General features: G+C 46.9%; 1 protein-coding gene across 3 annotated transcripts in view; it reads left to right on the forward strand.

Moving 5' to 3' along the window:
- Positions 1–13,993, forward strand: part of abr (ABR activator of RhoGEF and GTPase) — a 97,449-nt gene that overhangs the window by 61,476 nt on the left and 21,980 nt on the right. For all 3 annotated transcript variants that reach the window (XM_034549559.1, XM_034549560.1, XM_034549561.1), the window contains 3 exons: positions 241–315; positions 4,994–5,091; positions 5,186–5,317. In XM_034549559.1, the coding sequence (XP_034405450.1) occupies positions 241–315; positions 4,994–5,091; positions 5,186–5,317 (305 nt within the window). The remainder of the gene's footprint in view (positions 1–240; positions 316–4,993; positions 5,092–5,185; positions 5,318–13,993) is intronic.

The following is a 13,993-nucleotide window of genomic DNA, read 5'->3' on the forward strand; positions in this document are numbered from 1 at the left end:
TATGAAGTCATACTAAAGCCGGCAGTAGGTGATGTCACACTGTCATGGCAACAGAAGATGATACAGGGCAGCATCTGTTTCCTAACTGAAGGGTGTTTCATGGGTGTATGAGATCTGCTGCAGTTTTGCGATTGAGATGATACAGTAGTGGTCAGTGGGAAATTGCTTCTTTTTTTTCCTGCACAAACTCTGATTCTGAATGACTTTATAGATGCATGTTTGTGTGTGCTTGTTTTCCAGATGAGGAGAGCCCTGGCCTGTACGGCTTTCTGCATGTGATCGTCCACTCTGCCAAAGGATTCAAGGAGTCAGCCAGTAAGTCGGCCAGAGACGCCATTCTTCTTCTACTTTTTCTTTTAGTTCCTTTCATCCCCTCGAGCATGGCTGCCGTGCAGATCGGCGTCGGCCAGCGAATAACGCGTGATCCAGTCGGTCGCTGCAGTGTGCACATGCAGTTTCCATCCCGACGCAGAGACGGCCAGATGGATGGATGGATGGATGAGAGGGAGCATAGAAGAGCATAGAAGAGAGAGAGAGAGAGACTCTCAGGGGAGAAGTGAGGGCCACGGTGGAATTCCCGCGGTCGTTTTCATTTGCGCAGACTCCATAAAAACACTCGAGACATGAAAAGGAAGAGGGAGATCATTTTGAAACTGAACTGCTGGCAAAAATAATGCCAGTTGCCTCCGATATCGCATACCTCACAAATGCTCCTTTGTCTAACAATGTGTGCGGATACATCTGTGAGTCCGTAGCGGACAGCTGCTGCTGCAGCCTTACTTTTTATGCCCCGTTGCACTAGTTCAAATATCAAATATCTGGAAAGGAGACAGAGATGAAGAAATGTGATTTCCTCTGTTGCCATGACAGCCTTTAGAATATGAAAGCTGGCCGGCTAGAATTTCCCGTTTAATGGATTGGAAAGCTCTCTCCTCTGAAAGCCCGTTTGATCCTCGATGAAGCTGAGGGGGTTTAAAATGAAGGCGGTGCGTTCGTGTGTACGTGGACGTTTGGTAGTTCCTCAGATGCCGTTTGATGTCGGGGTGTCCAGTGAAGCGTACCGAGGCAGGGTGGGGCATTAGAGCTAGTGTGGGGTGGGTGATGATGATGATGATGATGGCCGTTACAGAGGAGCTTATCTTTCAAACAGATGAATGTTGCGCACTCTCTTTATTGGGCAAAGGATTAATAATTTGCCAAAATAAAGTTACGAAACGTACTTATCTGGGTTGTGGTGGAGAGGGGAGGGGAGGGGGGGGGGGCAGGGCAGGTTTTACACACCTGGATCCTGGGATCGCCCTCTTGTGCCCGGTGTCAGACTCGCCATCAGGAATTCTAGTTCACACAACGCCGCTCTGCAGCTCCTTCCGTTGCTCTGTAAAAGAGCCGCATGCCGCTGCACCCACAATGCACCTGTGTTGTGAGGTCAGGAATTTGCTGTGTGGGAGCCTCCGTGTTTATATTGGTGGGAGCAGACTGGCTGCGCCCCATGATGCTGAAACAAGCAAGTTTACCCGGCCTTTTATTCACAACCACACCTGTTCATCATCAGTTCGACATTTATTGCAAAGTGTAAAAGACTTTATTGACGCTATTATCATGCAATTAATACATTTTATATGCGCAAACGTTTTACTTTCACCCACTTACTGCATTCTAATGGTTCTGCTCGATCGCTCCGTGCTTTTTTGGTCACGTCAGCCTCGCGCCGTCTGAGTTATTTTAAAGTCGGTTCACTTATCAAGATCAAACACCGTATTCTGACAACTATCTCGTCCTCAGTGGCGTCTCGTTGGAAACCCTGACTTCTAATTGCATTGGCTGTTACGGTTATGAGGCAGTTGTGTCAGCAGCGCGTTGTCTTTACATCTTTCAGAGATGTTTTTACATCTTTCAGAGAGGTTTGTAATATTTCTTAATATCCCGCTTATGAAACCTGTCCAGCGCTGGCACTACTTACCACTGCAACGACTCTGTCCTCCGAGAGCTGATGGGAGACATTGTCTTCAAAATAGAGAGAGTGCTGCCTCTGTAATTCCCCCTAATGCCACAAATGACTAAAATGGCACCGTATCCTCCAGATGTGGCGAAATGATGGGATCAAATGTGCCTTTTCATGTCGACGTTGTGGGGTCATTTTGTTGTGTAATTCAGCCTGTGTGTGTGTGTGTGTGTTCTATGTGGTTTTAGTTGTATTGCTATCCTTCATTTTGACATTCCTCATTGTGTTTGATTTCCCCTGCAAGCCGTGCGTTCTGTCCAAGAAGTTTAAAGGGAATTTGCTGCCCTGTTGCAAAATTGTGTGTGTGTGTGTGTGTGTGTGTTTTCTGTTGATGCATTTGGTGATGTGAAATGTGTAATGACTTGAAAAAGGCAGTCAGTGAGTGGTTCAGATTATGTAATCATCAACAATAGCCTCATTTTGTTCCTGTTTAGATTGAAAAGTCACAGGCATGTATCAGAATATCTTATTGGAACCCCCCACGCTCCCACACAAACACACACACACACACACACACACACACACACACACACACACACACACACACACACACAACCACCAGTGGGAAAGGGCTTGAAATTCAGCCCAGGGCAAAGTAGTCAAACTGGGTCACAGAAGGAAAGCGCTGGGAGTTGAGTATCTCCAAAAAAAACTCTGTTGCAGAATAAAAAGAAGAAAGCAGCAACAGTGGAAAACATGTTCACTTTGTTCTCGGATTTATTTTGAAGTATGCGCGTCAACAAGTGACATCCATCTTCCTTCATTCAGCAGCTGCTGGAACCCGTGCTCCATAAGAGTGATCCAAATAGAACTGCAAAACAACTTCACGGAGGCCTTTCAAGTGATCACAGCTCCAGTAATCAGCAAAACGTAATTCATATTTGATATATGTCACTAATAATGGAATAATCGTGCAGCTGCCACCGGACAACAGTCCTTTTTTGCGCTGCAATCAGAACCAACGTTTCCGTCACTTCCATTAAAAAGAGAAGGTGTTCTCATGGCGCTTGTGATCTTCTGCATGTAATCAAATGCAGCCGCAGCTGCACTTTTTCCCCTTCATTGTTCTCGCCGTGCTTTTATTAGTTTTCTCCTTCTGGATTCTATGACAAAACAATTTGATTATGCCCCTCCTCCTCCTCCGGCCGGCACACAGCTGCTCCGGCGGCGGGGACTCGTAAGCTGTGGTGACACTGATCAGTTTAACTGATTATCGCTTCTCTCCTGATTCTGTGAACTCGCCGTCCGAACCTTCGTTCAACACAGCCTCGGGCGAAGATTGGCCTCCTGTATCTAAACACACGCGCACCACAAGGGCTGCAGTTAATTGAGATGGAAGAGGATGGTATTCATTAACCTCGGGCATTTTGGGGGTCGGAGACCCCACACTGATCGGTTTATCCCCCCCCATCATACTTTGAGCCTGGTGGTGACCTGCCAAGAAAATAAAAATAAAAAACGCATTGAGATCCAGGCCTTCATCGAGTTGCCCTCCTGGATCCGCTGCGAGGACCCAGAAATACCTCTCTAAATATGCTTGCTGGCCTTTTAAACCACATAACCCCATTTCAGAGGGAGAGGAAATGTACTTCCAGAGAAAAGTGGGAGTGAATGCTCACTCCTCTTCTCTGCAGGCCAGATGAAAGATCACGGCCGTGCCTCGCAGGAATGACCCTCCAACAAAACCAACAGCTGGTTTTGTCGACGTCAAGAAAAAAAGCGTCTTTGTGCTTCAGTATATCGTCGGAAGTGTACGACAACTGCCTCATTTATATAAATGTCCCCCAGATGTGTCGCACTGAATTCCCCACCGCCGAACTTCCCTCATACCAAAGCACGCTAATCTCCTCCTCATTGGGACAAATGATGCCGGAGCCTTTCGGGGTGCAAAACAAACAAAAGGAGGAATGAGACCAGATGGGATGGGGTCCCATCACACTGTGTCGTCCTGCCAGTGATAGTTGTATGGCGTCGCACTTGACATCGCCCCATAACGTTAACCAAAGCAGCAGCACAACCCCCCCCCCCCCCCATCCCTCCCTCTAAACCTCGTGGTGAAAGGTCAGCAGTTTGTCCATCCATCATGCTGTCAGATGGGGGCTGACCCGAGGGACCCGGTCCATGCTATTGACACTTAACAGACAGCCGGCAGCGAGGTCTGCAGGAACCGCCACAGCAGCATTTAAAGAAACACATTAACAGATTTAATTGCTCCGTGTAAGAATTGAGTGCGAGCCGATCCCAAGAGGGGGGGGGATGGTGTGCCGTGGCATACGAGGATGTAGCAGAAGAGCGTGCACACAGGCAGGAGATTGATGTCTGTCAACATATCGACTGGTGGAACCTTTTTAAATGCACATTCATTACGAATCTGACACCAACGCTCGCCTACTTTCACGCTGAAATCCGTCTTTAGAAGTCTCACTTCAAAGCGTGTCTACTCGAGGATGACACCTTTTTGAAAGAGGAGTTGTGTCTTTTTGTATCCGTATATTTTTTCCGAGATGATTCCGACTGCTGCTGAACTTTGGATGCGGATGCACGCGCTACAGAGCGACGCCTTGAGCGACGCAGATATCAATGCCGCGCAGAAGCCGTTTGATTGGCTGTGACGTTCTCTAAGACGCATCAACCTGTTAGTGAGGAAAAGTAACCACTCAAGCCCTCGCCAAACCTGTGGGTATTTTAGGGGTATTTGCTGACAATTCCCGAAAATAATTGGTAGATTATACACTATTTTTTATTGTCCTACACAATGTTAATACATGGCTCAAATGCTAATTAACGAGAAGTAGTTTTGGCCTGTAATTATGCTAACTATTAATGAAAAGAGTCATTGCCCACTAACGGTCTGTTTTAAAGGCTGTAAGAACTATTTAATAGCAGCACTTTTACTGCAGGTTGACAATAAGATTAACAGAGACATGACTTTGACACCTCAATGTCCACCCCGTGTTTTTCAGTGTCTGATGGATCTGTGTTCCCTCCTAGATCTGTACTGCACCCTTGAAGTGGACTCGTATGGGTACTTTGTCAGCAAGGCCAAGACCCGGGTCTTCAGAGACACCACGGAGCCACATTGGAACGAAGTCAGTCGCCCCTCTTTTTACGTTGAATCGCTGCATTTTGTGGCCGCTTCGCGATTCCAAAAAAATGTAATTCTCCTCTTTTCTGTGTGAACAGGAGTTTGAGATCGAGCTGGAGGGCTCCCAGTACCTGCGGATCCTGTGCTACGAGAACTGCTACGACAAGAGCATGCTCAACAAGGACGACAACGAGATCGTGGACAAGATCATGGGCAAAGGGCAAGTCCAGGTAAGAGGGCCGTCACGGAACCAACCAATAGGCAAAGGGGGACGTCTCTGTCCTCTTGGGGGGTGGGCGTTCCCCAGAATGCCGTCTAGCCTTGAGGTGGAGTGGAGTGGTTTTGTCTTGGTGGCCTCTAATGACGCTGGGTGGATTATTAGTTTGAACGCCAGTCTAAGTGAGTCTTGTTGTGAGAAACGTTGCCATAAAAACCTCTCCCAGTCTTGTTAAGTGGATCCTGCCTACGCAGTGGAATCTGTGGTTCCTTGGTCGTAAGGGGAGACGCCGCTCTCCACTCCAGTGCGACGGTGTTTAAGTTTTGCATGAGCAAGAGGAGTCATTTTTTCCATTTATCCAGATCTTCTTTGGAAAATCTGTTTGGTCAAGTGAAGCTTGACTGCCGTTGCTCGCTGTGTGAATCCAGGTCAACTGTGAGGGGTCTCAGTAGCTCTTCACCAGTTAGCGTCCTCATGTGTTTCTCTAGTGGTGCCAGAGGTGAGCTTGAAGCAGGTTATTTCTAAACCCTCCAAAACTTGACAAGTTCTCAATCTGTTGAAACTTTTCAAGACTTGTTTGCTGCTGCTGCTGCACACAGAATAACATTTGTTGTCGCAGGTAAAAGCAATATCAGTGACAGGTTGCAGTGGGAATACAAATCTCCTGTCTAACATGGAGAGAAAAGTGGGGCAGACATGAATCATTCACGGCGCGTTGCATTTTTAAGGGAAGGACGCATCTCGAAAAAATATCTTCTAAATCATATGTTGAGATCTATGGGGGATGAAGACACAGCACTTTGCACGCTTTTCTCATTCAGTGTGATGACTTGTGTTGTCTTTGATTTCTTCTAAAGAGCAAATGGGAACGAGTGTTTGCCACACAAGCGTACTTCTTATTTTGTTTTTGTTCTTAAGATCTTTCAGATCCACATGCATTGGATTTATTCTTTTTATGAACTTTGATGCTACTAAAATAATGAACAGAAAGACCTACTCTATGGAGACGATGTGCATCAATGAACGTGTGGTAGAAGATAGTTAAACCCTGCATGTGCGATTTGGGTTAATTGGGTCAGGAGACGCCTCCTGATGAAACTGAATGATGATTGGCTGACCTATGAGAGGATTAAGAAAAAGTATGAGTGCACATTTTATTCTGTGTGTGGAAAGCAATTAGCAGGAAAAGGACGTTTAGTTAGTTTGCATCTGTTTTTCCAACAGGTTCTACCTCTTATTTCCTTTTTTTTCAAGAAGAATCTTACAGATGACTAATAATACTATTTGATTCTCTTTCATCTGTTAAAGTGGTCTATCCTGTCCCCCCATACAGGGGACAGCGGTTCAGCGTTGTGTGTTATATTTGACAATAAAACCCGTTCTGGTACGACTGCCAGAGAGACAAACACTGCTGCTGCTGGGAACATCCACTTCAGCCAACAACAGCCAAATAAAACAAATAAATACACCCCATGCTCTGGCTGGCTGTGTGGAGGGGAAAATGAGAGAGAGAAGAGAGAGAGAGAAGAGAGAGAGAGAAGAGAGAGAGAAAGAGAGAGAGAGAGAGAGAGAGAGATTCTATCCCAGAGTCTGAAAGGGTGGGAATGTTGTTGTGAGTGTGGACTAAAAGAGGGGCTGTGTAGCAGTTTTTTTTTTTTTCAGTCTCTACTGAATAACAACAATTTGTTAATTGATGAATTAGTCGATTGACAGATAAATGTGTGACTATTTGGATAGTCGAATAACTCATTATTAAAGCAAAAAAAGACCAATTACGTTTTCCTAAATGTGAATATGTGATGCTTTTCTTCGCCATATATGATATGAAGATATATTTGTGTTTTTTTAGACTGTTGGTCGAAGATTTGTAGATATCACTTTAGGGATATGTTGATTTATAACAGCCATTTCATAAACAAAACAATCATCAATACATCGAGAAAATAATGAAACGATAATGAAAACCAGTACCAATTACCAACCGCACCGTAATATCCAACATGTCTAGTTTGGATTCTCAGGGTTTACCGTCACTGAACCGCGATGCCGTCTGAGCCAGGTGACACGTTTCTGTTCCCACTGATGGTTCCTCACATGGCAGCAGAGGCCTCATGTCAGGTGGTTATGGCCGCCGGGGAACCTGAGTACTGTACATTTAAGAAAAGTAATTAGCTGGAGGCACGTCGGCCTGCTCCACAGTCCAGAGTGCATACCGAGAGAGACTTTCACTCGGGCCCGAGCTGTTTGCTTTCCTGGCGAAGCCCAGTGGAGAAGGAGCCTTCAATGTTTTTGCTTTCCTCTCTGGAGACCCTCTGATTTATTTAACAAGCTCGTGGAGGACTGACGGACCGTAAAAGGGCATTCCTGGCTGGAAGTTTTCTTTCTTTCTTTTTTTTCCACCGCTGTTACTTCACTTTGATACGTTGTCACTCTGTCATCGGAGGATGTTGTGCTTCGGGTCAGAGGTTTTTATATGTAGTGAAAATGAGACCTGTAGGATCATTTTTTTGATGCAGTGTTTTCTGTTAAACGTTTATGACTCTTTGAGGCACAAACCCAGAAAGCCGACAGCGGCACACTTATGTTAGCTTGATTGAGCTGCTTGTCCTCAGGTGGGGGGGGGGAAATACCACCATTTGTTTCCAGACGGGCCCTCCCCAGCAGATAACCTCTGATCCCAAAGGTCACGTTGCTAATCTTCCAATAAACGGCAACAACGTTAGCGTTTGTCTCTCAAACTGGCAATGCAAATGGATTCTAAAATATGTACGAGCAGGCGATTTGCAAAATTGATTAGTATCTGCTCCCTGAAGTCGCCGGTTTATAGAGCCGCTGCCTCCGGTGTGTTTTTTCTTCACTGATGTGTTTTTGGCTCCGTAACCGTTAATTGTCCTGTGGCGAAACAAACTTTTCGCCGACGAACAATGAGACTTCAGTTACAAATCGTTACAGTAAACTGTGGTTATAATGTTTCTGATTCCATTCCCTGTGTGCCGCTCCGTGGGTCGGCTGCGGCTACCAGTACTTGTCTTCAGAGGACCAGTAATGCAACAGTTTAGGTATGCGTCATATCACCGTGCTTTCATCTGGTAATCCGGGCCTCATGCGCCCCGTCCCAGCCCCCTGGGTACCACCTCTCAGGGCTTTCATCACTTGTCTTATCAGGGGATGAGAGCGTTGTCTTTGATGCACCCACCCAGCAGCCTCCGTTCGTATAGTCTGTCGCCCTGTTGAGGAAGAGAGAGCGAGAAAATGGTGGATCCACTGTACTTAACGTGCTTCTCAAGGCTCTAGATTTATGGAAATCACAGCAGGAAGACGCTTCCTTGTAACCACAGAACCTGCATGATAATCAGCATGTTTTTTTAAAAAGTTTCCTTCAGTCCCCGAGTGATCCAGTGGTCTGAAGGCACATGGGGGCGCACTGTAAACGGGACGTTTAATGGTGCCAATCTGCCACAAGCTCACAGCTCGAGTGGTAGATCACATTGCTGCTATCCACATTGTTGTGAGTCATCCCCTTCAGAGAGGTACTGAAGGTCCTGCTCACAGCTTATCTCGTACTGTTTGTGTGCAGAGGAACAGCATGTCCTCTGCAGTGTCCCGTCCTTCAAGTTGCTCGTTGCTGCAGCATCAGCATCGGATGATCCTTTTATTCCTTGTGAGTCATGTGATGTCCCCAACAAAGAGAACCCCCCCCCCTCCTCCTCCTCCTCCTCCTCCTCCCATCACTCTGCGCGACACTGGGGTTGTTTTCGTTTCCCCATTCCAACAGTGTGACAGGGCCTCGCAGTAACCTGAAAGTTTTGTACGACTTCCCGGAGATAATGCGAGCCAGAGAAGTTGGGCATTAGGAGCGGACAGAGAAAGGGGGCGATGCGTTCCCGGCAGCTCTTAGCTCCCTCTCAGAAGCCGAGGAGCTGGACAGGGGGTGCACGCATTAGCCGGGAGTTCCTGTAAAAGTACGGGTGCAGAGGGGTTGTAAAGTTTGAGGGCGAGCATCCAGCATCCAGCTGCACTCTCACTCCCACTTAAGGAGTCGGAACGCTTTCCTCCGCACGAGGCATTAGATGCAAAGTTTGACATTTACATGCCCCGTGACGGGTTTATCGGGGAGAGCGCCGGTGTTTGGGCTAATAGCAGGCCGGCCATCTAGAGATTTAGCGGTGGAGCTTGTGGACCAGCGGCACTCAGCCCGTGCAGAAAGTGCCGGCCTCAAACTCTGATCTTATCTCTCAGCACTCGATCAAACGTCAGGCTGTCACGAGAATGAAATACAGCCCGGTGAGTGCAGTATGTTTAAACAGTGCCATTAGACTTGGAAGCAGATGGAGAAAGTGGGAGTTGGAAATTAACATATTTTGGATTCTTTACATTTAATAGTGAACTAAATAAAACTATAGCAGTGCAGCACTGAATGTACACTAATGGGAACTAAATTACTTTTTGTGTGTCTTTTGCTTTTCATGGAAACTTCCCACAACTCCGATCTGAGACTATTTTTTCTCTTTGTATTTTTCTGGTGAAAATGTCTTTGCCTCTGGGGCATGCAGGATGGTGGTATTTCATGTGGTATTTGTTTTGAACATGGAGCTCAGCCACGTGTGTGTGTGTGTGTGTGTGTGTGTGTGTGTGTGTGTGTGTGTGTGTGTGTGTGTGTGTGTGTGTGTGTGTGTGTGTGTGTGTGTGTGTGTGTGTGTGTGTGTGTGTGTGTGTGTGTGTGTGTGTGTGTGTGTAAATGAGTGTCTAATACATGGTGTCATTTATTTTGTTTCTGCGCCCCGCTGTCATTTAGGGCTGTGATCTGTCATGTTTCCATGCGACACACCCCCCGCGGTCAAACACACACACACACATACACACAGAGCTGTCAACAACATTAACAGATGGGGCTCTGCTGTGTGTGTTCAGTTCCCCCTCGGGACAAACCAGACACGCATACACACACAAATGGGTGATATTGTAAATGATATCTATAACTTCAGTCTGCTACATTACCTGGTATTTATTAGTCCCCTTTGTCTGGCTGTATGTTGGGATGGGGGTTGTAGGTGGATGCAGTGTGTATATGTGCATTATAAAGGCTCGCCCAAGTCCTCATTGATCTTTTCCTCCATAAACCCACTTATTTCCTGCTTTTATGTTCCCTTTAGTTTATTTTTTTTTAATGAGGCTCATCCCTTCTAGTCTGTCTGTGTTTGAGCAGATGGTACTTTTTTATTGATGAGTTCCAATTAAGCCGACTTCCTCATCAGACGATCCCTGATCAGTGGAGCTGATAGCAGTGTTTTGATGGATTTCTAGTCTTTCCCCATCATCTTCCCACAAAGCAGCTCCTCTGTCACAACCCCCACTTAGATGGCCTTTGTTCCCACTTGAAACATCCACTCCCCGCCACTTGGGATGTGCATGCCCTAAATAAGTACACGCACCGCTGTACGCATTCTTAGATCATGCAAACACGCAGATACCCACTGTTTCCCTCTTTGTGGGTGGAATAGGAAAAGCCCCACACCTGCCGAGTCTCTTGATGCGTACAAAACGAAGACAAAACCGACACGTTTGATCAACATCTGTCATCCAGCTGGATGCTTTTTTGGGGGGGTTTTCTTGTCGGTCAGATGTTTCCCTGCTGGTGAGAATGAGGAAATGTATTTTTATGATGCCGTCCTCTTCTAGATAACAATGTGAGGAGGACAGCAGCAAAACCCAATGTGGGTGTGTTGGACTGTCACAGTCTGATGAAGCCAACATGCGCTTAAACTTCAACGCAATGATGTTAATCATGTTGAGCGAGTAGCCTAAATGCATTTGTATTGTGTGCGAGAGCGGGCTGCCCTTTGACCCGAGGTCCTGCTTTTCCGTCTGTGTGGTCAATGTCTGAACCAACCTTCACGACCATCCATCCGATGGAAGCCAGACTGAACTCGCGGTGACACAAGTGGTGAAGTCAGGGTGTCACGAAAGTCCTTCGTCCACGGGGGATTTCCCAGCAACCCATCCTTTATTTCACTCTGGACTGACCCACATTGCCGTCCATAGAGCCACTCATAGAGCTACAGTTCAGCTTTGACAGGGAAATTCAGATTCTGAATGTAACCAGTTATGAGGAGAAGGATGGCAGAAGTGTTTAAAATGTCTGCCGCCGCTCTGCAAGTCGGAGACGTTGGACAGAATTTTGATTCAGCCGAGTATAAAGAGTGAACTTTGAACCGTGGAGGAAGAGCAAAGCAAGTGGAAATGTAAAGGCTCATCTCTGAGGCCTCCTTCACATCTCTGCGTCTCTTTTTCTCTCGCCACACCATCTATCTCTCCATGTCAGACAATGCATACGCACTGATCCCCAGCGGACCTCAGATGTCCAACGCGAGCCGGCCCTCATTTATTATAACATTACATAATGTTTCAGGCGAGTGTAAAAGATTGACAACAGATGCATTTCCGACCACGAGCGGAGCGGCGCTCTCAACGTGTGCCGCACGTGGACGCAGGCGAGGAAGAGACGGAGGACGGGAATAGGAACGAGGGCCAATTATGTGATGCTGAGAGTTAAGGGGAGAACAAAGGGGCTCATCGCAGCCCTGGAAATGAAAAAGACACATTCACTGCTGCCCTTTCGAGAATCGGGGTTCAGAAATAATTGGAAGGGGGGGGGCACGAGGGCTGTCAATGTCCGCGCTCGGAGGCCCGGCCGTAAGAGCCCGAGTTCTCCGTGTTCACCGTTCGGGACCAGTTAACTCGGCTGTTACTAACGTCTCCCAGGGCCTCTTGTATTGTGTCTCTGTAGCTCTGCAACCTTGAAAGAGAGAAATGCGGAGGCTCTGCAGTTTGAGACACGAGCACAGACATAATAAGGGGTCATTAATAACGACAATGTAGGCCTTTCGTTAACGCCCCGGACCTCTCGCTGTCTTTGTTTAACCCTGCTGTGTTTAACACGATCCGCTCTCATCCAGTTTTCATAGCAGGGTGAAATATATTGTTTTTTAATTTATTAAACCCTCTTTGGTGGTCTCTCTCTGTCTTTCAGTCTGTCTCTCTCTGTCTGTCTCTCTCTCTCTCTCTCTCTCTCTGTCTCTCTCTCTCTGTCTGTCTCTCTGTCTCTGTCTGTCTCTCTCTCTCTCTCTCTGTCTGTCTCTCTATGTCTCTCTTTCTGTCTGTCTCTCTCAGTCTGTGTCTCTCTCTGTCTGTCTCTCTCTCTGTCTGTCTCTCTCTCTTTGTCTGTCTCTCTCTCTGTCTGTCTCTCTCTGTCTCTCTCTCTCTCTGTCTGTCTCTCTCTCTGTCTCTCTGTCTCTCTCTCTGTCTCTCTCTCTCTCTGTCTGTCTCTCTCTCTCTCTGTCTCTCTGTCTCTCTCTCTGTCTCTCTCTCTCTGTCTCTCTCTCTGTCTGTCTCTCTCTCTGTCTGTCTCTCTCTCAGCTTTTCCGGGGACATTCCAAATGTAATTCTCTTTTTTCTCACCCCCTCGGTGCAGTAATCTTCTTCTTCTAATTCACACATAAACGTCACATTCACACATTCCCCGGCTGCTCTCAAGCTGTGGATTTATAAACGGCAGATGACATTGGGGAAAGAGATTCACCTCATCCCTCTCTTCGTGGTCCCAGTCGGACTTTCTGAGGGGCAAAGCTCATTTCATGCTCGGCTCTGCCTGCCAGCACTCTGAGAGGCTCAACTCATGGATTGACTCGGGTCTGTGAAATCCCTGGGTGGCGAGTGTGTGTATGTGTGTGTGTGTGTGTGTGTGTGTGTTCCTCGAGATGTGCCCTTTGTTCTTGCTCTGTCCTCTGTCTATTACCTGGGTTTATGTATCGTTTTAGGCTGATATTTAAATCTTTATGATAAGAACTTCACAGAAAGTAGTATCGGGGCAGCATCAGTCATTTCATCATAATCCCCAAACTGACATATGCTTACGTTTAAGTCCTCGAACCCTTTAGCGGCCGTAGTAATTGTGGAGCAAAGGGGGAAGGCAGATGAATGGACGGGTTGGTTGAGCTAAGAAAACGTCCAATTATTGGTCAATGTGGGTTTGTCCAAATCATGGTTGTTCTCTTCCTGTAACCAAGTGGTTATTATTAGAGCCATGACAGCAAAGGTCCCTTAACCTTAACAAAGTGCTTTCATTCGCACCCAAACCACAACGGCCCCATCTTTCCCTCACCACGTCGTTGTTTCAGCCAAACCGTAACCGTCCATTTGACCTTTTTCTTGGCCGCTTTATTTCCGAGACGCCGATGAGAAGACCGATTCCACTCTGTATTGAATGTGAAGCTCTAGCCGACACCCGGTTGGCTTAGCTTAGCATCAGGACTGAAACGGGGGGCTTCAGCTATTCTGGCTCTGTCCAAGGATAAGTGAAGCTGCCCACCAGCGCCGCTAAAGCTCGGTAACTAACACATTACATCTTGTTTGTTTGATTCACACAACGGTTATTTTCTAGTGACGACTATGAGAGTGGATTTCCTCATCTGAAGCGAACACGCGGTCCTCCTTCATCCTTGGTCGACTGGTTGGACCCCTCGGTGTCTCTCTGTCTTCTTTTTCTTTTCTTGATCAGATTTCACATCCCTGAACGAACCAAGTCTCTGACTACCAGATGCGACTCTGTCTTCTTTAATCCCCACAAAAACCCAGTGAGACCCGAATACGTTCTCCCTCTCTGCATCCCCTCTTTCCTCTTGTTGTCGTT

The sequence above is a fragment of the Cyclopterus lumpus genome, chromosome 14, assembly GCF_009769545.1.
Source record: "Cyclopterus lumpus isolate fCycLum1 chromosome 14, fCycLum1.pri, whole genome shotgun sequence".
NCBI classification, from domain to species: domain Eukaryota; kingdom Metazoa; phylum Chordata; class Actinopteri; order Perciformes; family Cyclopteridae; genus Cyclopterus; species Cyclopterus lumpus.